At 46.3% G+C, this 21,792-nt stretch overlaps 6 protein-coding genes across 6 annotated transcripts; 1 reads left to right on the top strand and 5 right to left on the bottom strand.

Annotated features, from left to right (window-relative positions):
- Nucleotides 1–48: 48 nt before the first annotated feature.
- Nucleotides 49–1,587, top strand: AOL_s00109g38 (uncharacterized protein; the record flags this gene model as incomplete). Its single annotated transcript, XM_011126519.1, has 1 exon — nucleotides 49–1,587. The coding sequence occupies one exon, from the start codon at nucleotides 49–51 to the stop codon at nucleotides 1,585–1,587; it is 1,539 nt and encodes a 512-aa protein (XP_011124821.1).
- A 398-nt stretch (nucleotides 1,588–1,985) lies between these two features.
- AOL_s00109g37 (uncharacterized protein) lies at nucleotides 1,986–2,690 on the bottom strand (the record flags this gene model as incomplete). The annotated part of the gene is made up of 2 exons (XM_011126518.1): nucleotides 1,986–2,200; nucleotides 2,297–2,690. The coding sequence occupies 2 exons, from the start codon at nucleotides 2,688–2,690 to the stop codon at nucleotides 1,986–1,988; spliced, it is 609 nt and encodes a 202-aa protein (XP_011124820.1).
- Nucleotides 2,691–3,622: 932 nt separating this feature from the next.
- Nucleotides 3,623–4,234, bottom strand: AOL_s00109g36 (uncharacterized protein; the record flags this gene model as incomplete). The annotated part of the gene is made up of 1 exon (XM_011126517.1): nucleotides 3,623–4,234. The coding sequence occupies one exon, from the start codon at nucleotides 4,232–4,234 to the stop codon at nucleotides 3,623–3,625; it is 612 nt and encodes a 203-aa protein (XP_011124819.1).
- A 36-nt stretch (nucleotides 4,235–4,270) lies between these two features.
- On the bottom strand, nucleotides 4,271–7,666 carry AOL_s00109g35 (uncharacterized protein; the record flags this gene model as incomplete). The annotated part of the gene is made up of 6 exons (XM_011126516.1): nucleotides 4,271–4,870; nucleotides 4,927–5,043; nucleotides 5,102–6,231; nucleotides 6,287–6,405; nucleotides 6,460–7,156; nucleotides 7,228–7,666. The coding sequence occupies 6 exons, from the start codon at nucleotides 7,664–7,666 to the stop codon at nucleotides 4,271–4,273; spliced, it is 3,102 nt and encodes a 1,033-aa protein (XP_011124818.1).
- Nucleotides 7,667–8,241: 575 nt separating this feature from the next.
- Nucleotides 8,242–10,680, bottom strand: AOL_s00109g34 (uncharacterized protein; the record flags this gene model as incomplete). Its single annotated transcript, XM_011126515.1, has 2 exons — nucleotides 8,242–9,430; nucleotides 9,491–10,680. The coding sequence occupies 2 exons, from the start codon at nucleotides 10,678–10,680 to the stop codon at nucleotides 8,242–8,244; spliced, it is 2,379 nt and encodes a 792-aa protein (XP_011124817.1).
- Nucleotides 10,681–12,981: 2,301 nt separating this feature from the next.
- AOL_s00109g33 (uncharacterized protein) lies at nucleotides 12,982–15,006 on the bottom strand (the record flags this gene model as incomplete). Its single annotated transcript, XM_011126514.1, has 1 exon — nucleotides 12,982–15,006. The coding sequence occupies one exon, from the start codon at nucleotides 15,004–15,006 to the stop codon at nucleotides 12,982–12,984; it is 2,025 nt and encodes a 674-aa protein (XP_011124816.1).
- Between the last annotated feature and the right edge of the window lie 6,786 nt (nucleotides 15,007–21,792).

Below are 21,792 nucleotides of genomic sequence, written 5' to 3'. Positions count from 1 at the left end.
TCTAGGTGCATATTTATATACCTATCTCTGTTTCAAAACCCAACCGAAATGTCCCGTCCTTTCTCCGGAATCCTCCAACCGGGAGGCTCAATGGGCGCCAACCCAGCCGCCCCAAGGCAGCTGTCCCTCACCGAGGAGCTCGAACGCCTCGAACAGTCGATAACCCTGACAATGCAAGAAATCGACCGAAATTTCTCACAATGCCATCGAATAATCACACACTCTATAATGCCTATTGTCGATAAGTATGCCGAACACTCTCGCGACGTATGCAACAACATCAGTTTTTGGAAATCTTTCTTTGAGGATTCCGCAGAAATCGCGCTGGGGGGTTATGGACAGCAAGAACCTGCCCCCGCGGGGGGTATGTCGCCACAAAACGAGACTACCTATGAAGAAAGCCAAACTCAAGGAGAATATGGGCAAACCGAAGTTACAGTTACACAGGGCATGGATATGACTGTTGATCATGAAGGGGATGAGACGGAGCAGAATCAAGAGAGGACTATCACATTGGACGAATCCGACTCCTCGGACCATGAGTTCGAAGAAGAAGAATCCATTCTGGCTTCGATGAACTTGGGTAAAGCACGACGCCCAGAGTCTCGCCCAAAACAAGCTACGAAGTGGGCTGCTATGCAATCGCCGTTTGATAAACTTAAGCAGGAAGTCAGAAGCCAGCAGCAACAGCAGCAGCAGAAGGCGACATCACGTAGATTGTCGATTGATTCGATGGACGAGGATGAGTCTATGACCCCACCACGGCTCCCAGCAGGTATGGAAGGTATAAGCTTCGATACAAAATCATCGTCAGCCTTCGATCCGCCTACCACCCCAGAAGTACTCCGCCAAAAGCTATCTCGTCGTCCCGTAGCATCCTCCCGAGTTCTTGATTCCTTCGAAGATGACGACTCTCCTTTCGCTCCACAAACTACCCGTCAAGCCCCGACTTCCAAACTGCCAACAAGAAGAGCAGACCCAATTCTTCATCAAACTGCAGATACAAACTGGCGTATCCAAGCTACTCCGCACAAAACACCCCGCAAGTTCGCCACGGCAACAGTAACCCCAAAACACCGGGTTATCCCTTCATTCGAGGACTCTTCTCCCATGTCGTCTCCACCTCCGCCACAGATCACCACTGTATTTTCACCTGTTAACACAATAAAACGTTTTAACATCCAACCGCGCCCAAAAGCAGGCACTCAGCCTACCTACCAAGCATATAAAGATCCAAAGACTCCCATTACTGCAAAGAAACGCTGGGACACATTAGACCCTAAAACAATGACAGCTAAAGACCTATTAATGGATGACGAATTTGATTTTGACGACGATGAGGATGATTTCAAGAAGTTGGGTTTCAGCCCACCCGTTACAATGCAGTTTACTCTACCACCTTCCAAATTGATGCAAACACCCGCGAAAAAGGCATCGAAGATGCTGGTGAATGATATCATGAAGTCTGCTGGGTTCAGGGCGGGGTTTGCTGGAGGTGATGATACACAAACTACAACGGATAATTCATTAGGAGATAGCCCGAGCATGTTTAGAGGGAAGAGCCCGGATTTTGATTTCGACGATTAAAAGGTCGCCGAACTTGCCACTCAGCGGTTTGAATGGCTAGACATCTTGTTTCTTCTACCAGTATCTATATTTATGGACATTTGAATATAGTGACTCGAACCATACCAAGATTTACAGAATCCTTTTTTTCTTTGTTGAATGTAACAAAGATCCACAGTAAGCAAGCACCAATAAACTATCTAATATCTAATATCTATAATACCCCAGATGTAGTCATATCTTGGAAATTCTATCTTTATGAATGTATCAAACGCCTGAAACGCACCAGTAGAACCTCCCGGGTATATCCTCACAGTGTGGAAGAAGACGAAAAAGAATATCCCCACAAAAAGCCCTTAAAGTCTAAAGATAGTGTATGAACAAAAACGCGGGTAGCATAAAAACCCCCGGCCACTCATTTACTCTGGCTTGAATAGCTCTGGGAAGACTGTCGGCAGTTCTTTCAAATTCCTGATTTGAAACCTCGACGCCTTAACCGCAGGTTCCGGTAGCCCCTCTTCTACGAAATGAGCTGTTCTCGTCCATCCAAACTCGGTTGCACCTTTGCAATTCGACGGGCTATCGTCGACGAAGAAGCACTTCGACTTATCCGTCACACTAGCTTCCTTCATCGCTACATTATTTATATAACCCCAAGTTAGCATTCATTCCCATACCTTCAGAAAAGTACAAAACCCAACAGATCATATAATCCAAAAAATTAACATACCCTTCAGAAACGCCTCCTCCTTCGGTTTACAAACCAACTTCTCCTCCGCATAATCACAATACGTAATCCCTTCAAACAAATCATCCAACCCAAGTATCTTCACAACCCTCTTCCCATGATTGACATACGCATTAGTAAACAACCACATCTTGACTTTACTCTTATCCACCTTTTCCAACAAAATTCTAAGCTCCGGATCGGGTTTCAGAATATCTTCTAATGGCAGAGCATCGTCTACTTCGGTATTGTATTCTAACGCATCAATCTTGTGGTGTCGGATTAATCCGTCCAGCGCAAGACCGTAGTCTTTGTAATAGCGTTTGTGAAGGGTTATAGCGTCAGCGCGGTCGAGAGAGAGGTGGTGTTCGAAATAGTCGTGGATGAGGAGCTGCATTCGGTCGTGGATTTTGAAGTTGCGGGAGTAGAGCTGGAGGTATGCAGCGGGTGTCAGTTCACATTTTTACCCTAGATGGGATTACGGATGCGATTTATGGAGGCATACACAATTATCGATATCAAAGAAAAGGACGAGGCGCTCGTCCGGCGTGGAGGAGGAAGGTAGTGATGCCATGGTTGCGATATCGATTTAGGCGTATGAAACGGGAATAAATCTAGATTGTTTGAAACAACCGATGTAGATTGCAAAACAGATGGATTCTAATACAATAGTGACGAAACAACTGCAATGATATTATTTATGAAGATGTACAAGCTATTGTCGCGAAACGAGAAAGAAGAGGATAAGAAGAAGAAGAGGAAGTAGAAGCTACTGTTTGTATCTGGTGAAGCTGTGTTTGTGGTGTTGGATATTTCGTCACCAACCCGTTTTTATATTCCGCGAACGGCGAGCTCGCTTTGTCGCGGAATGCCGATGTTTTGAGTCACAGGCGACGACAGCTTAATAATCGACATTGCGAAGTGCGTCTACTTTAAGAAGGTGGATTGGCATCTTGCATTAGTCTAGTTGTAACTGAAGCATGAATTGAGATGGCCGGGATCATACTACCCGATTGAGACCCATGGCCTCTTCAATTGGTCGACTAGGTCGACTCGTTGTCAACGTTATTGTAGGATGAGCTTAGCATATGAGAGATTTAGGATTTTTCGGTACAACTTCGTTCATCGTATTCCCATTTCCCGCTTTGGTACATCTATGTATACCCAGGTACATATCTAGCTCAAACACTTAAGTATACATACTTACATATCGGCTCATCAGTCATCATTGCGGTTGCGTAATCGACGGTCGACAGGCTAACATGCGAATTAAAAAAAAAAAAGACGACGGGGGGCGTGCACGCCTGCCAAATACAAAGTCCACCAGAACTAATCCCGATGTTTACTGGAGCTACTTCTTCGACGACGACGAAGTTTGTCCATAAACTCCCCTGCCCATCCTCCATACCCAAATCTTTCCATGTCAGGGTCATCGGCCTCTTGGGCTCGCATCGTCTGAATCTTAACTTCTTGTCTTCGCTTCGAAGTTTTCTTCACCTCTTGTTTGATGTTTCCCTTCGTCTCCTCTGGCTTCTTCGTGTCCTTTTTGGCTTCTCTACTGGCCTCCTTCTTGGCTTCCTCCTTGGCTCCCTTCTTAACTTCCTCCTTAGTTTCTTCAACTAACTTGACTTCTTGCGTCACTTGAATACCTTCACTGGCTCCACCCGCTCTATTCACTTCTACTCTGCTTATTACCGGTTGATTAATCTCCCTCTGAACTTCCGCTAGCGTCTCCGACTCCCGAGCCGCCTGTGCTTTCATCATCTCCCTAATAGCGACTGCTCTCCTCATATCATTAGGCGGATCCACTCTCCTGACCTCCTTGCTAACTTGCTTCTTAACCCGCATCCCCCATGGCACAATCCCGCTACCATTAATAAGCCCAATATTCTGCATATTTTCATATCCTCGTCGGCGTTGTAGTTGTTGTTGTTGCTCCATATGCTGACGCCTAACGCTCTCACCACGGGGTTTTGACTAGTTCACCGTGGCAGGTCCTGGCTTCACATTCCCTCCACCTGCTCCATTTGCTGGTGTTGGCTTCTTTTGCCTAAAGCATAAGAACTCAGCTCGAGTGTTCCTCCTCAATCCCATCAAAACATTCCTAAGGTCCGCCAGCTCCTTATGCAGTGCGGCACGACTTGGTCCGTCGCTTCGTCTATCTAACTCAACGTAAATCTCACTTTGTAGCTCTTGGGCTCTTTGCGTAACGAATTGCCCTAGTGTCTGGTTCACAAACTCAACATCAAGTGTAGCCTGCAAGAGGGCGCTAAGACCGAACTTGGTGGTTGGATGTGCTTTGAACGTATTGAGCATGGCGAAGGAAAACGACTCGAGCATGTACGATACTATGCGTTGTAGCAAAGTCGGTGCCGTAGTGACAACTTGTGAGTGAACGAGAACAATTTGAAGGAGAGCCTCGTGAATGTAAGGGGTGACAGCTGCTGCTTTGTTTTCAGGGATCCAGTCTGGTGATATCAAACCGGTCCTGATGGTGTCCTCCAGCGCTCCAACACGTGGTCTTGTATAGGCTTCAAATAGCTGGTTGTCGATCTGTGCGAGAGTCTCTTTGACGAGCTGTTGAAGAGGTTTATTAGTCTTCCATTTGTAATGCATGATGCAGTGAAACTTACATTGGAATCTTCGGTCAACGGGATACCGAAGGCATTCTCGAATTGTTCGAGCAGTTGTGGAACAGCATGAGCTTTAATTTCTTGAAGATTGCTCAGAGTCAATAGCACTCTCACATTCTATTTTTATAACCATTAGTATGCCAGTATCCGCGACGACGCATGGAAATGTACTTACCGAATCATTCTTATCAACAGAGAATGCCAAACCAGACTGTCCAGCTGTCGTCGATGTAGCATTGTTGTTGACAGTTTCTGCAACTTCGTCTTCCTCTTGGTTGGGATCTTTTGGCGGCTTGACCGAGTTCTGATAGCACCCGCTCAGAGCAGCATACAAAGATCGCCGAAACTGTTGTCTAACAAATGCCACCAACGAAGCGGCGGGAGGTGTAATAGCTGGATTATCAGGTCCAGCCTTCGCTCTATTAACATGAAGTATTTCCTGCAATCCCATCACAATGGCTCTCTCAACAGCTAGGAATTGGCTAGGAAGCTTGGTGATAGCTTTATTCTGCGATGATCGAGTCCAATCTTCGAGCACCTTGAAGTTCGAAGAATCCTTCTGCCATGCGAAGCAGACACCATGTACAGCCCTTTCTCTAGCGGTGGCAACCATCATGCGGAGTTGATCGGTAGCCCTTCTTCCAATCGGGAGTTTAGCCAACTCTGCGGCTGCTGTTCCCACCATACCAAGGATCTGGGCGAGATAATAAGTTCCAGCAACCGAGTTGCCATTCGGGGGTAGAAACGCATAACCATCAGTAGGTAAGTTGGAAGATCGTTTTTGAAGTTGTAGCCAGGAATCTGGGGAGTGCCCTGTATTCATAGTGGCAGACATTGGAGTTTGTGGAACCCCAGTTGAAGGGGTTGGGGGTAAAGAATCAGGTGACATCGGGGTGGTTGGCGACATAAGAGCACTGATATCCTCAATTGGGGGGCTGTTGAAGAATTCTATAATCGATGATACCAAAGAAGTGAGCAAGTCTTCACCGCCCTTCCTTAACTGAGCGACCTTATCCTCGGTCAGGTGGTGGTGTTTAAAGCCCGCTTCGTCGTGTCCGATTGGTAAATTCTTCTGCGTCTTGCCATCAATGAAATTCTGAGCGATAGTCCAGAAGCCCACGAGTTCCCCTAAAAGGCCTTCGCTTGGAGACAGTGTAGCTGTCATGATCGACTTGAGGAGCTCCCAGAACGCCATTACCAACGGTGTGTCATAGCCGTCCGCATTACGACGCATAGGAGACCTCAGGTAATGAGCGTAAACATCGGGAGCCGGTTCGGGTGCAACAGCGACTCGTCGTCGTAATGCTAAACCGGTAAAGTTAGTGTTTTCCCAAGTCCATACAGATGAAAATCTCCGTACCTTCGATTTCCATTCGAGAACGCTCGAAACTAGTAGTGATCTTGGCTTTCAAAGCATCGTAACGTGAGATCAACCAAACCCAAATTGGATTCTCTTCCACTCCAAGTTCAAGGAGGATACTATCTTCTAGTTAGCCAACGATCCAAGCGTCAAATAGTGGGAGTTCATCATACGCAATTAGATCAATGAAATTATCATCCTGGCTTGTCTCCATAAGACGCCGGTATGTTTCTCGTTTGTAATCTTTGATCACTTCCTCGACCTCGGCCCACATCCTCTCGGCAATAATAATGCGGTGGATATCAAGCTCTGTTGGCGGTCTTCCAGGGACTAGGATGGCCCTTGCGGACTCAACTGTAGATTTTGCTTTAAAGTACTCTTCCTTCAGCGTATCATAGTCCTTACGTTTGATAGCGTCCACAATGATACCACTCATGTCAAAGACTTCCCGGTATTTGTCGATACTCTTTAGCAAAAATCTGAGTTTATCTTCTCTTTCTTGGTTCTCCATAACAGGCCCAAAAAGTGTCTCAGCTTGCGCCTGGGCGGCATTAAGTGGTGTTCGGATAGTCTTCAAGCCCCATTCTTCTTCCTTGATGAGCCTGAACGTCGCCTCTTCTTCTCCTTCATAATTTATTGTCGTGCTCCCTGCCCTCATCTCCTTATAAACGGAATCGATGGTACTTTTAGCCAGCACAAATCTCTCGAAGTTATTCGATACAAGCAACTTAAGCGCCGATGACTTCTGATTGATACTGTTGGTCAGGTATTCCAATCCATTCTGCAGGTCGTCTACATCACTGTACATGTGGACGTCTCGTAGGAAATCGCCCGGAGAGAATGTTTTCGAGGAGATTAGATACTTGTTACCTAGGCTCCCGATTTCATTAGCTCCTAACCAATATCTTTATCCCACCAACAACAACAAGGGAAAGTCTTACGAAGTCTCATATTATTCTCGACATTTCCTATTTCATTCTCTCTCAAGATGGCAACAACCGAGTTACTCTTCCCTAACGGATCAGGTTCATCTAAGAGGGTATTGTTCTCTCCACCAGGGACGCTGAGACCCGCTCCGGCGATCTTCCTAATACCACCATCCTGCAAGATCGAATAGCGACCCGACCCGGTCCTGCCATGCATGTTTCCAGAGTTATTCCTACCATGGCCTCCGACGGCTTGTCTAGCCGGACTTCTAGCGGGACTACGCTGGAGACGGCTAGCGGGGGAGCCGGATCGTGTTCGTTCTCGGTCAGATGGTGGACCTCGTGGTTGGTCGACAGTATCTTGTTCATCCCATTCTCTCGGGAACATTTCATTCATATGGTAGTGTTTTAAGATGGCCTGATTGGTCATCTGGGGTAGTTTGATGGCCTGCATTGTGGCAGCGGTTGGCGAGCTTGGAGCTCAGACGCGATACGTGGAATTGTTGTTAAGTCGGGGGTGATAATGGTCTTGATGATGTAAGGGTGATGAATGATGGCAGAAGGGTAAGGAGAGCTTTCGGAGGTTTTAAGGCGGTGAGATCAATTAATTGTTTGTTGATGGAGATGCGACGGCGTGGATGGCGCATGGAGTCGAAGGAGGTGGCCGTGGGGAGCTTAAGTTATCCCAAAAAGGAAGCGTCCAGGCTGGTCTACAACGCGCCACATCCATTTTTAGCCTGTTGTATTTTGGTTCTCAAATCCCATACACTTTTGTTAGTATCGTGTATAAATCGACAGACTAAATATGGATACAAGATACAATTATATCAAGAGCTGCAGACTGGACTGGACTAAACTACAAACATTATATCATTGTATTGTTTTGACGTTCACTATCAAGTAGGTCTCAATTCTTATTCTATAAAAAGGTCTAGCTATACTAGCTATATCCAAGAAGCACTCATGCACCGCTGAAGAACACAGTAATAATACAATGGGTATCCGCTATAGAGGCAAATAATTTGACGTCTAATTCGACTCCGAATAGTACTCCCCCTCACTTGAAGACATGCTTTCGTCTATACTGTCCTCTCCATGAACCCCAGAACCATCTTCAGAGTCAGTATTACTCTCATCCGACACATTATCTCCTCCATTTCCTTGCTCGTCCGAGGTTTGGGTTTTCTTCTTCTTAATCCTAATAACCCTCTCCCGGTCCAACAGTTTTCTATAATACCGTTGCTGCCAGATTGGAACCACCGGCCCTGCAGCTTCTTGCCTCCAATCGTCTCTCTTCCATTTCTGTAGTCTTCTAAATACCCTCAAATTTGGTTCTTCAGGTATTTTCTTTTCTAAATCTTTAATCTCCTCCTTGATCTTTTCTTTTCGGCCCTTCCAACCACCAAGGATACGCCAAAGTCTCTTTTCTTCAAGCTTCGAATGAAGTTTATCAACTGCGTTCAGGTACTTCTCGTCCTTATTTATGTAGTGTAATTCGTCGAGTATGTCCTTTCTTTGCCTTGGTTTCAATGCTTTGATCGGAGGCGCGTGCAAAAAACTCTCGAGATGGATCGGTGTATCAAGATAACTCGCCATATCGCTTGCCGTTATTCTTCCATTCCCGTTTCTTGGTTCTTCATCTTCTGTCGCTTCCTCCTGCTCTTCGTCTTCGTCTTCGTCGTCTTCGTCTTCCTGGCTATTACTCAATTCTTCTTCCTCCGGTGCATCTTTATTATAGTTGACTTCGTCTTCCTCATCCGTCTCCCATCGTTCATCCTCTTCCCCATCGTCCAGTCGCCTATCCTTTCCACCTTTAATCGAATTTGTATAGAAACCTAAATCTTCGAAAACCTTCAACTTCTCTTCCACCACATCATACTCCAAAAACGTAGGCTTTTCTCCCTTTCCCTTTTTCTCAATAGCTGAGTCGGACCCGATGACCCTCAGCCCAAGCTTTCGTGGCAGTCGTCTCCAATACTCTTCTGAATTAATAGGCATACCCAACATCTGTAATGCCGCAAGGACATCCTTGCATACAACTTCTCGGGATTTTTTATGGTGAGTTTGTGCATTCTGCAACCTTGAGTTGGCCTGAAAGATTATAACTTGTACAACTCTCCGGGTAATTGATATCACGAGGGTCTCAAGATCCTCGAGTGTTTGTTTGTGGATCGCAGAACTCCCCAACTTTCCCTCATAGACTGAAGCCATGAATATTCTAGATCGCATGTATTAGCCATGATCTTCATAAAACCTTAGAATGAGTATCCATGCATACCTCTCTGACAGCCTCAGCCAAGTTACTAAATCAAAAAGTCTTTCCTTCTTAGCCTCAAGCTCCCCACATACTTCTCCTTCCTTCCTCTCAGTTTCTAGAGCCATTTCCAAGCTCACTGCATCGCCACCATCCCACTTCCCCTTGTTCTCTTTCTCCTCCAATTTCTCCAAATACCCCCTCATCCTCTCTGCTTCTTCATCCAAAGCCGTCTCACACTCCTCGCCGACCTCCACCGCAGCCGGAATGTCCTCCCCGAGCAGAAGCTGAAACCTCGACCTCTGATTCGCCATCAATCGTCTCTCCAACTGATTCTTCAGAACATCCAAATACCCCTGTACTTCAATCACACTCTTACTTCTAACTTCCTCCGCCAACCCAACAGCATTATATCTTCCCACCCTCGGCAATGCCCTGAAGAACCTTTCTTTCTCCCCAGAACTCCAGGGCACCCCACATACCTCTGACGCGGGGAAATGTTCATCAGGGTACACCGTCCGTGTTCTAGCGTCTCTAATAGCTTCATTGAGTAGTTCACGGTAAGGTTCATTAACAGGGGCTAATGTCTTCCCACGTGATTTCTTCTCCGGGGCTACAATCGTAGGATCCTTTAGTGCCGCATGTTTCAACCGTCGAATAGTATTCGCAGCTTCTTTATGCTGACGCACTGTAAGTAATGCCGTGGGCTCTTCCTCGGACTCTTCTCCGCCAGACTCCCCCTCCTCCTCCCCGGAAGAGTATGCATCTTCGAAATAAAACCTTCGTCGCGGGTTCCCTTTCCCCAGGGTTGTAGGAACTTTGAGAACCGCTCCAACTCCACTATCAGAATCCACATCCATCTCTTCCACTCCTACTCTGTCGTCCTCATCATCGTCATCTTCATCGCCTATTCCAGCCTGTTGCAAAGCTATCTTAACCCTCTTCCGTATACCAAACCCCTCTACTTCTTCAACCTCATCAACTTCAATCACCCGCTTCCCCGCCAAAACAACTTTAGACCCATCAGAAACAGCCCCACCCTCCCCGGTATCAGTATCAGTGGCAGTAGTAGTAGGGAACCCTAATCCAGCATAGAACTGCTCATCATCATCATCATCACCAACATCGTTAAACTGATCTACCACTCGTCGATCACTATACCCATCAAGATACCCGCCAGTAGCAGTAATACGAGAAGAAGAAGATCCAACCATATCCCGCAGAGACCAAAAACCCCTCCCAGGGCCTTTTCAAAAGTGGGGTACGGGGAACCGTATCACGAAAAGATTCAAGGCCCTTCCTTTCCACCCCTATTTTATTTTCCTCCTCCTTCTCTTTCGTTGTGTTTCCGTGTCGTAATATATTTGTTTTTAAGACAACCTAATATTAAACAACCAAGCAAAAAAAAAAAAAGAATTTGCCTGCAGAATAAAATAAACTTCAAGGCGGCGGGTCGCGTATCTTTCTTCCTGCTAGTAGCTCCGACGATAACGGCTCGTAGCGATGCATGCAGCGTAGCGTGGGGTGGTTATTTTTTTATTTTATTTTTTCCTGTCGGTAACGTTGCCGTTGATTCAGGGTCCTTTTTTGCCGGTTGGCGGGTGTGTGCTTTTTGGGATGTAATGATGATGGTGGTGATGGTTAAAGTGAGTTTGGTTGGCTGAAAGAGGTGGTGGCCTAGCACGGCAGGATAATAGTAAAAAAAGCGGAGGAGGAGGGTGGTTTTGATTGATAACTCTTTGATACCCGTTTGATTAGGGTAAAAAATCGCGACCTGTTAGATTCCGATTTCCGCAACGTGAGACCTCTCTCGCTCTCTCTAATCATAACTATAGTTCCTCAGCATTAAGCCCTCTTCTCTCGACGGACGAAAGATCCGTCCGTATGAACGGAAGCAAGTGTGTAAATGGAAAATTGAAAATGAAAATGAAAAAAATGTCTGAGTGTAAAATCTAGGCACCAGACGAATATTAATGCCCACCATTCAAAAGAGGACTTTTGTAATTGAGAAGCAAACTCTCATAATACGTATCATATCAAGTGTGTATTGTAAATCTCAAGCTTTCAAACTTTTATGTCAGAAGGAAAACCCGCAGTTTGTTCCGCGCGCCCGGGTTCGTGACGGTTCAGGTTAAGCTTAAAACGGATCAGCGACCAACGGGTGGCAGGCACACAGCTTAAGTCTAAGTACAGTATGTGAGCTAACCTACTTCACCACCAACACAAATCAGATCGTATCATGAGAGACAAAAACACGGCAACCGGCGAGCGGGACACGAACAAGGACAAGCCGCGCAGTTCGGGGGGAAGGTGAGGGAGGGTTCAGTGGCCATAAGTTTTCATTGATGTTGAGCGGCCGCTTCCCCGGTAGCTATCATATGACCGACTGACTTCCTCTCACAATCGATGCCATGTCTTGAACATAATTCATATGCTCAACATAGCCCATCCGCCCGGTCAGCCAGTTATATTTTTAGTTCATGGGCACAAATCATCGATCAATCCAAGGATGAATTCTTCACATGGCCAAAATGAATCTACAGTTGCGAAAAGTGGAGTACCCAACAATCTAAAAAGCCGCTAAGTTATAATCTAGCAGCTCCATTTATTTTCGTCGATGTAGTGTAGTAAATAGGTACAGTAGTGGAAGACACTGTAGTATAGGTCCTTTGTTCCTCCCAAAAAGAGACGCACTCTGAATCAGAGTCCTCCAAAGCAAACGAAAAAAAGATTGACCGCCAGCCCCCCCCAATAGAATGAATCCCAACCAGCAAGGACAAATGAAAAGAGAATCGATGGGCCTTCCTCTAACAAAATCCTTGAACCAGTCAAAGAGACATGTTAACGAGTGTGAGTGTGAGTGTGTTTGTGTGTAAAAGGAAAAACAACCTTTAGCGTTAAAAAATAAATGCAAGAAAAGAGAATGTTCATAAGCATTCTCCTTCTGTCAAACGCTGTTATACAGTATATAGGTATATATGGTATGGTATGGGTAAAACAATAGCAGAACAAGATTGAAAAAAAAAGGGAACGAGAAAAGAGACAGTAACGCCAGCTCCCAATTGAAAATAGCAAAATAACGAATAAACAAAAAAACTCGAAGGAATAGCGTAAGGAGTGTGTGTGGAGCTGGTTGTTTCAACTATCAAAGTAGAAATCAAGCAGGCAGCGCAAAATATCAAAAACCCAAATTTTGATCCCTATAAAGAACTCCGTCATGAAATGCCTGAATGGTGGTGTACAAATGAGACGAGATAAAATGAAAAAACCGAATGTCGAAAGCGGTAAATGAGATATTGAATAGCAGTCGAAATAAATTCAGAAAAACCACGCTAGTTTTAGGTTCGTGGTCACCATCATGGGATTTTTTGTCGTGAAATAGACTGTTCGTTCCGCCCTCAATATTGTAGGCAGGCCGTTTCGGGGACTCCAAGTTAAAATTTGGAGAAGACACACGCTAAAATCGCAAACCAAAGAAAATTCGAAGACCGAGGTCGAAAAAAAGAAAAGAGTATTCAGGCTCGTGACAAAGCAGTTATTGAGTTTTTTCTGCCGACTGGACGAACATCCGTCGCAGATTGTGAATGAAGTGCTAATGGTGAGTGTGGGATCGGAATTGGAATTTGAGGAACTGGTGGGACGCCTTGTTGATACGGCGATAGCATAAATGACATTTTTGGGAGGTTGCCTTTGGATCCATCCGGTAATTTTGGAAGCGGGGCGGATGGTGGTGGGTGAAGAGGAGGTCCGTGAACCGATGCGGAAGAGGAAAGGCTTCCAACAGATCTTCGATTCTGATTTTGCGACTTTTCCTTTCGTGGTGTAACTGGCGCCGCGGCGAGTGAAACCGGTCGCGGGCGACTTTTCTTGATTGGAACTGGGGGTGGAGATTTGGGGTTAGGTAATGAAGTTGATAGAAGCTGAAGAACATGGTCTGGCGAAGGTGGCGCAGATGATTTACGATTTCGTCTAGCACGTCGGTGGGCAAGGTCCACAGGGGACGGAAGATCCCCGACAGACGATCCAGCTGAAGAATATCGTTTAGGAATAGAGGGAACAGGAATTGGAATTGGTGGCGGTAGGTTCCCACGGCTGCGACGTCTTGCGAAAGACGATGATGAAACCTGTGTGAGTGTGGGCGACGGCGGGCGCTCTGAGGCAGTGTGCTCAGTCCCAAGCGTTGTCGAAACAGGTCTCGATCTAACTCGTAAGTCCGTTGACGAGTACGAATGCGAAGTGCTAATTATCGAGAATCGCTTGTCAAAAACATCTGGCACAGGACATCTCTCTGGGCTAGTGTTCAGGGAAATTTGCGATCCTCTTCTTTCGGATGATACTGAGTTGTTGGAGTTGGTTCGAAGGCTGTCCAACACCAAACCGTCTCGAGATATCGCGGTTGATGCCGATGTAGCAATTTCGTCGGATCTGCGCCCACTGGTCGAGTTCTTCCTTGAGCTCGCAGGTGTCTTTAAAGGGAAGTACTCTTCTTCCATAATGGTCCCAGCCTTCGAGGCTGGTTGGGGGTGTTCCTCAATGCTGGGTCCTCCCAGCCTTGAGATCTCCTTTCGAATTTTAACCAACCAGTCCTGCATTTCTTCTGCGCCATCAAAGACTAAGAGGACGACATGAGCATCAAATCGGGCCTTTGGCATGGCTCTCGAGATGAGACTCGGTCGTCGCTCGTCGGGTGTAAGTGGAGGGACTTCCATACCTCCAGATGTGATCTGAAGAACGAAATGTTTTCCCTCAAAAATATCGGTAGCAAAGGTAAGACTGTCGGCTCGAAGTTTTAAAACCCTCTCTGGCTCCCTATCATAAGACCCTTCACTAGGGTATTGGATCAGAAGACCAGGCGCAAGCACAAAAAGCTTTTGTGCCCATGCGACCTCAAGCGACCTCGATAGCGATCCCTTCCGCACAAACCTGCTCCTTCGTTCCGAGCGAGCATCATGCTCTTGTGAATATTTGACGATCAGCTCTGGTGGTATCAGTGGAGCCGTGAGAACGCCAGATTTGATAGCTTGTTCGAAAGCGACAAAAAGGCAAGGACTGTCTGTCGAATTCCGTGATGTAGGTGGCGGTAAAGGTGTGTTTAATTCTGAAGGTGGAACGAAGAGTGCTTGAGAGAAGCGTGAGGCATGGGGAGTAGATGGGAGCGATGGTGCTTTGGATGCAGGAACTTCGGATTCGAACTTGCTCTCCCTCTTGAGCACAGGTGCAAATTCAGCCTGTTCCAATGCAGTGGTATGAGGAACCTTCTTAGTCGGTGAAGACCTCTGTGATCGGAATGGTCTGAAGAAGTAGCTCAGAAAACCCGAGCCACTCTTCTTTTCTTTCGAAGCTGTCACGGGCATGGTATCTGGTAATTGTGATAGATGATGTGTCGAATGTTTGTCATGGCTAGAACTGGAAAGCTTGATAGCTGAGGCCTTCCTACTTATGCCAAAGGACTTTCTCGACTTCGCTGGGCTAGCATGTGTGATGTTGGTGGCTGTATCCATCTCGGATCCTGCAAATGCAACTGTGGCCGTCGTACTCATCTTGACGGACACTGTCATAATGCGTTGGTTTTGTCGTTGACCCAGAAAGGCAGTCTTCCTTCCCTTCGAGTGCTTTCTTTCTGCTATTAGCAATTACTAAGATTGAATATCGTATGTCCAAGTCGGAAAAGCCATCGTAATGCAAGCCAGTAATGATATGGTATGTTGTTTCTTCTCTTGTCCTTCGTAAGCCCGTTTTGAGTAACGTGGAAAAGGAAAAACTGGAGAAGTCCTAAGGCTTTTATTGTATATTCCCTCTTCTTACTCGCTTCCCAAAAAGCCCTTTTGCTAGCACCCTTTCGCCTAATATTTTTGGAGGAGCCGGGACGCGCTGGTGTTTTTACCGAAAGGCCCAATCCTAAAGTGGACAGACAAACCGATCCAGTTAATGCTGTTCAGTTTGCTCAGCTGAGCAGTGCAGAGCAGGCAAAGGGCAGGGTTCTGTTGTGTGAGTTCGCCTTGTGGATTAGTCGGAAAATCCGTCCTAAAGGCGAAGCTTAACCGGCTTGACCGTTGTAACTTTTCAATCTTGATATCCAACCTGGTTTTTTGTCGAGACGTTGGAGAATTCAGTCGAGTGTATCGTAAAAAGCGGATAAAAGAAAGAGAAATAGAGAAAAGTATGCAATGCGGCTTCGGGGTGGAATGATATATTATACCCGAGGGCCTGTGATACAGCAAAGGGATCCCTTCTCCCTTTGCTCGTTTTTTTGACCGCTAGTGTTTTGGGTGGTGTGTGGGTGTGCTTTCCGGCTGTATATCAGTCTTGACTGAAGGTTCAAAGGAGGTTGTATCGCCTTTTGGCTTCCTCGCAGACAGGGGATGGGGGGCCCAACGGAAAACGAGGGTGTCCAAGCCTTTCCCTTCTCTCTTTGCTTATTGCTCTGGATTAATTTTTAAATTTTTATTTCTTTTCCCACACCTTGCTTCCCCAAGCCTCGTACCGGTACAGACCTCGTTGACGTTGAATGGCAGCTCAAATTGAAGGGCTACACATGTTCTGCCTTCATCTCCTAGCGGGCGAACTCAGGATACCATCAGCCGCGGGTATCATACGAGGAGTTGGTTATCGAGAACGAAAAAGAAATGAAGCCCGAAATGCAATTCTCGGAACGAGCTTCAACGAGTCGGTGTGTGACAACAGGTTATCGATTTTGTCCACTAGTTGCAAGTTGAATTGTCGTGGGCTCGCCTTCTTCCCCGTCCTTTGTTGTAGCACCCAGATGTTGGAAATAGCTTTCCTTGCGGGCACAAAAAACTGTTCGCCTGCTCCTTCCTCCACAAGCTTCGCTTCTCGTTTACTTCCCGTGATAAACCAACAGGTTGGCTAGAGTGATTTAAGGATCGAAAGCGACAACTTGTTTTTCTTCCTCGGGTAAGGGTAATGATTATGGAAGTAGACGTTTAGTATCAATCGGCTCGAGGGAATCAACCAACGCCCGAGCTCGAGCTCGAGCTCCAACGGCGAGCAAAAATTTTCTCGCGCACTGGTATATTCGCGCTTACAGCCTACGATCGAGATCGGATTATCACGGAGAGACTCGACGTAACCATAAGCATTTTGCGAACAAAACGGGCCAGCGGTTGGTTTCCACTTGTGGTGGTTTTCGTATACCCTGCTCTGGTGCGGAGCCTCCAAGGATATTGTATACGAAGCCCAGCTCAAGGATTCAATCATGTGTCAGCCGAATATATGATGTCCCGCACTCCTAAAATCGATTAACCCTCGCCCGCAACATCGTCGGCTCATTATAGTCATAGATCACAATCGTGGGGCAGATGGTTTTGCAAACGTCATCTTTTTGGTTTTTGGGGGTAGTTCCGTTCTTGAGCTGTCGATTTGTACGGTACATCTCGACAACCTCAAAACCCGTTGACGTGCCCGCGAGGTCCGGGATCACGGGGCTGAATCATCCCACGTCTGAGATCCGCTAGATCCCTTTGTATCTCTGACCAAAGGGATTTCCTCCCAGATAGTTAGCGCATCCCTCACCGCGAAAAAAGATAATCAATCATGCATTGCATGAGAACGCAAACTTCCGCAGCATAAAATGGCATACACAATAACACTTCCCATACGCCAAACCTGTCGAACTTGCAGAAACACTCTGGCCTGGCGGTTTCGACGAGCAAAAAAAAATCCCGTACATCAGTCTGGCAGGCCGCCACCATCAGAGCTTTCCCTCTCAGATAGAAACACTCAGCCCTCTTTTTGCAAATTTCGCTTAAAACCGCCCCGCTGAACCAGTGATTTTCCTGTTGGTGGGAAGCACGAGGGAGCAAGACACCGAGATATTTGCGAGCGACCGATGCACCTTTCACAAAAAAGGCTGCACGGGAAGGGAGGAGCCCCACGCACCTGAGCGGCTTTGGTTAAGGCAGAGGCCGACGGGGGGCACATTCCCAGCGCGATGGGTCGCCGCCTACTCCCTCTCATGCATGGTCTCACCAGCCGAACCAACCAGATCGCAGCAGGAAATGCGGTGAAATTCAAGCTTGGTGGGAATTTTGGACAGCAGGATCCACTTTTTGGCTGGCTCTGCCTGTCTTAGATCGCTCCTACCAGGCTGCATGACTTGGAACCGAGGACCAGTCTAGTTGACGGCGGCCAGACTTGACCAGACTTGCTGCGGAGTTCTCTTGGATTAGTGTCCGTATATGCAATACCATAGTAAACAAAGCAGTAGCTTGTTCAACTCGATCGAGCTCGTCGAGAATAGTGAAGTCAGATGATTCCAGACCGTCCTAATTGGCGGTCGTGTGATGGCTATGACGAAAGGTGCATAAGTTCATCTCCACATATTGTCGATATGTAGGGACGAATTGCGAAGTGAGGAGATACTCCAACTCCGTACTATGTACTGTGTATGTATGTAAGTACTTACGCACGCTCAGATGCACTGGAGGAGGAGTTAATGTCGATAATGTTTCAGCGGAGGTCCCAAGTAATTTCGCCTCTGCACGCTGTGAACGGGCTGCCAAACAGCAACCTCGCAGCCAACACATCCCAATGTTAATGTTAATGCTGGCAGAGATAGCCCCGCTCGACTCGATTCGATTCAACCCGACTCGTTATCATATCAGGCCACGCAAGGACAGACAAGAGACTTACACGACATTAGATTAGATTGGATTATAATATTAGACCTGCTAACCAACCTGTTTACTAACTAACCTCCAAGCTAACTAGACACACAGACACAGACGTGACGCTCTCGCAAGGAGACACGTTACTCATCAATCTAACTACATGCTAATGCCAGAGCTGCAAACCATTAGTCACCATGCTAATAACAACTTGATGTCCTTGCTGCAGTCCAACTTGAAGTCTTCAGCTCCTTGCTTTTGTTTCGCCCTAAGAAAGATTATCTACCTTTATTTTTCACTGCAACCAGGAAAGAAACAATCGAGCGTTTCAATTGCTCGTCTCCCTTGAAGCAGGAGGAGATCAAGCAAACAAGCAAGGCCTCCTCGTTTTCCCATTCATCAGAACCTTGCCTCCTTTTGTCCAACGCCCGGGGCACGGGTCCTTCTTTGACGACATTCGTTCAATTTCTCATTTCGGAGACTTTGCCCGTGCGCTAGTTCCTCTGCTCACGGTCCACTTCCTATCATGCCCCGAGGCCTGCCCGAGGGTATTCTTTTCCGAGTTAAAGGAAAAGACCGTTTCGGCTCACGGTGTACCGTTTTTTTTCTTTCCTTTTCCTGGCAACGGCAAGACGCTTTGACTGACGGGAGAAAAAAAAAAAAAAAACGAATTCGCAACAATTCCCAACGTTTTGCTTCCGTCATGTGAAAGTGCGTATGTCCGTCGCTTCAAACATCGCGTTTCGTGATGATCAAACCTCGTCCCTCTCGGCATTTCTCACAAGGCAGCGGGTACGAGGAACTACTCTTTTTTTTCACACAAAAAATTGTGGAGATTGAAGATTTGACGGCATTCTATTTCGGCCTCTTGAGCTTGAGCTAAGTAAAGTGAGGTTGATTGCAACTAACTAATCGGACTTCAACAACCGTCTCGGAGAAACCGCCAGTGTGATCAATATTTAGCTTTTACAAAAACCCCACAGATGCAACCTTGCTTTTGCCCCCAGATGTCAATCAATCTCACTTGACGGATATCCATAAAGAGCAATCGCCGGTAACATTGGAACACACTCAACATCACATCGCCGCCTGTACTATGTAAGTATGTATATCAGTCTCACTATCATATCATATCAACCGAGTCCCAGCGCCATGGAGCCCGTATCAAGCAAGACACAATAAACCTGACATTTGCCTCACCCGTTAAACGTCGATCCAATTCTTTGGGTACCAACCGAAATGAAAGGCGGAGAACGAAAAGCTCATCATCAGCTCATGGGGTCCCGGTAGGCTTCACTTTCGTGATCCTTGGCACGAAACACCAGAGTCCTTTTTTTGGTTGAACAGGGGGGCTCCTGATGATCACGCCAGAAACGGGCTTTGCTTAACAAATATCAAATTGACAAGCGTTTCGAAGCGAGAACTGGGGCCTATCGGGTGGGAACCAGCTTCATCAACGGTCGTATTGCTTTGCATGAACGCGCGACTTTTCCTGATAGCAAGTTTAACGTTTTTTTCTCTCTCTTTCAGATGCTTGAGGTGATATATCTAAGCTAAAATGGTCTGAGGTTCGAACTTAGCGATCTTGCATTGTAATGCATAATGGAAAAAACATATCTGGTCCGAACACCGATTGACAAGTTAGTTTTCGTGTTCAATGCTAGGCTACCGAATCAATAGAAACTGGCATCTCGATTCTTGAACCGGATATAGCTTATAGCTCCTCGGATCGGGTAGCGAAGGTTTTCGGCTCGAAAAGCATGACCAAATTTTTCTTAGCGAAAAAACGGTATTCTCTCGCCTCGGACTCGTTTACGTCGGCGGCTGGGGAAGAAGAGTGCATAAAGTATGTAGTATACCTGGGCTGGGGTAAAAAAGAAAGAACGAAGGATACCATTTCTCCGGATTCCTAGCTGACCCTGGTCGGCATCTCGAGACTGGAAGAGGAAAAATAACTCGCGGGTATGCATAATTCTCGTATGGAGCCACGGATATACCATTTGCGTACTACCGGCTTATTCTTCCACCGCCTCTACCCGTCCAGCCTACGGTCTTATCCTTCCGGCCTCTTGATCATAAGCAAGGAATTCCGATTTCATTGCCAAGCCGTACAAGATTTTCATGAGGTTGACAATTACATATTTTTGAGTTGAAATAAACTTCGCGTATCTGGCAGGTTTAATGCAGGCTGGAGCGGCAAATCGTGTCCCTACGGACCATTCTTCTAACAAAATCCAAAAACTGGAAACTAGAGACTAGAAACAAGGCTTTCGGGAGGAGCACCTGGTTTTTTTTTTTCCCTTAGAACATTATGATATCAGTGGCGATTTCCCTTTAGAAAGAGGGTCCAGTCCAACCCCCAATAGGCATCTCGAAGAGATTTGCCCATTAAACAATTAACCTTCTTCCGTGACGGGACATGTATGTCCATAGCATGCACAACTTTTTCCGGAGCTGTAGTTGATTCTGTGACTTACATACACAGAACGCCGCACCTTGACGGATAAATTGATAAAGAAGCATCATCTAATTAGGCTCAAAGGGGAACCAATGATTCTAGTCTTGGTATTGATCATCCCATGTTTTTAACCTTTTGGCTTGCTTGGGTTTTTTTCCTTTCGAGCTTGCAGGAGTTAAGAGCTTACTGTCATGTAATAATTGGACTAACCGGGGTAGTGTCTGGGCCACTGTTTAAGATCAAGAATTTAAAGTGGCCGTCATAAAATCGAATCGAAATACCATTTTATGAAAATGTTACAGAGAGAGAGACCTAGAGAGAAAAGGCTGTATTTCCGCGGCCGGCCGTGACATTGCATCCCATCGATCGTATCGAGCCCCGAGCCCGAGCTTTTGGAGGCCTTTGCAGCTTTGGAGCTCTCTCATCGGCCTAGAATTTGCTTTTTGTGGCCTGCTTACAAAAACTTTGAGTTGAAGATGCGGTCTGGACTCTTTCGATTTGTGTTATTTGATCACAACTATTCAATATGCAATGACAGAACTCCAGTTTAGTATATTCAATCACTGCTGTAATATATCTCCAACCGCCTTAAAGACTAATTACACTGTCTAGAAACCATGGCAGATTAAATCAATATATCTTGCTTAAGATTTGAGTGTATTTGGCTGCAACATTAATATTCCATTGCATATGCAACCACATGCAAAAGAGCTTGAAGGTGACCAAAGAATAGGTTTGAAAGGGTGTGTGTGTGTGTGAAAGACGCCACCAACATCATGCAATAGGTTATTGCATCGCGCGAAGCTTCCGCGAACCGGTCCGCATTGCGCACAAACGACAAGTACAGAGTATACGAGTTGATGGACGGCGGGAATGCGATCAAGACCTGGACTCACCAGTCGAGAGGGTCTAGAACCCTCCTCCGAATTAATTTTGGAGTTTACCTTCATATGCATTGTTATAACAACAGAAATATTTTACAAACATGCAATTTAGAACGTTAACTCCGTCGAAATTAATTAACTTCCAACGTTCAGGAATATTCTCCTCGTCTCGGATTATACAAAGAAATCACCATCTCGGGATCGATCGAGGAATGCATTAAGGACCCTGAACCTACATGCAACTAAGTAAGTGTGTATGTACATGTCAGCCGCCCGGCTGGGGTAATTAGAACATGGAAGATCGAAGAACGTTCGAACATTCCTTGAATTTATCTGCCTCGAACCATTCTATTATGA

The sequence above is a fragment of the Orbilia oligospora genome (assembly GCF_000225545.1).
Source record: "Orbilia oligospora ATCC 24927 unplaced genomic scaffold scaffold00109, whole genome shotgun sequence".
NCBI classification, from domain to species: Eukaryota; Fungi; Ascomycota; class Orbiliomycetes; order Orbiliales; family Orbiliaceae; genus Orbilia; species Orbilia oligospora.
The sequence above is the reverse complement of the archived record's forward strand: the minus strand, read 5'-3'. Positions and strand labels throughout refer to the sequence as shown.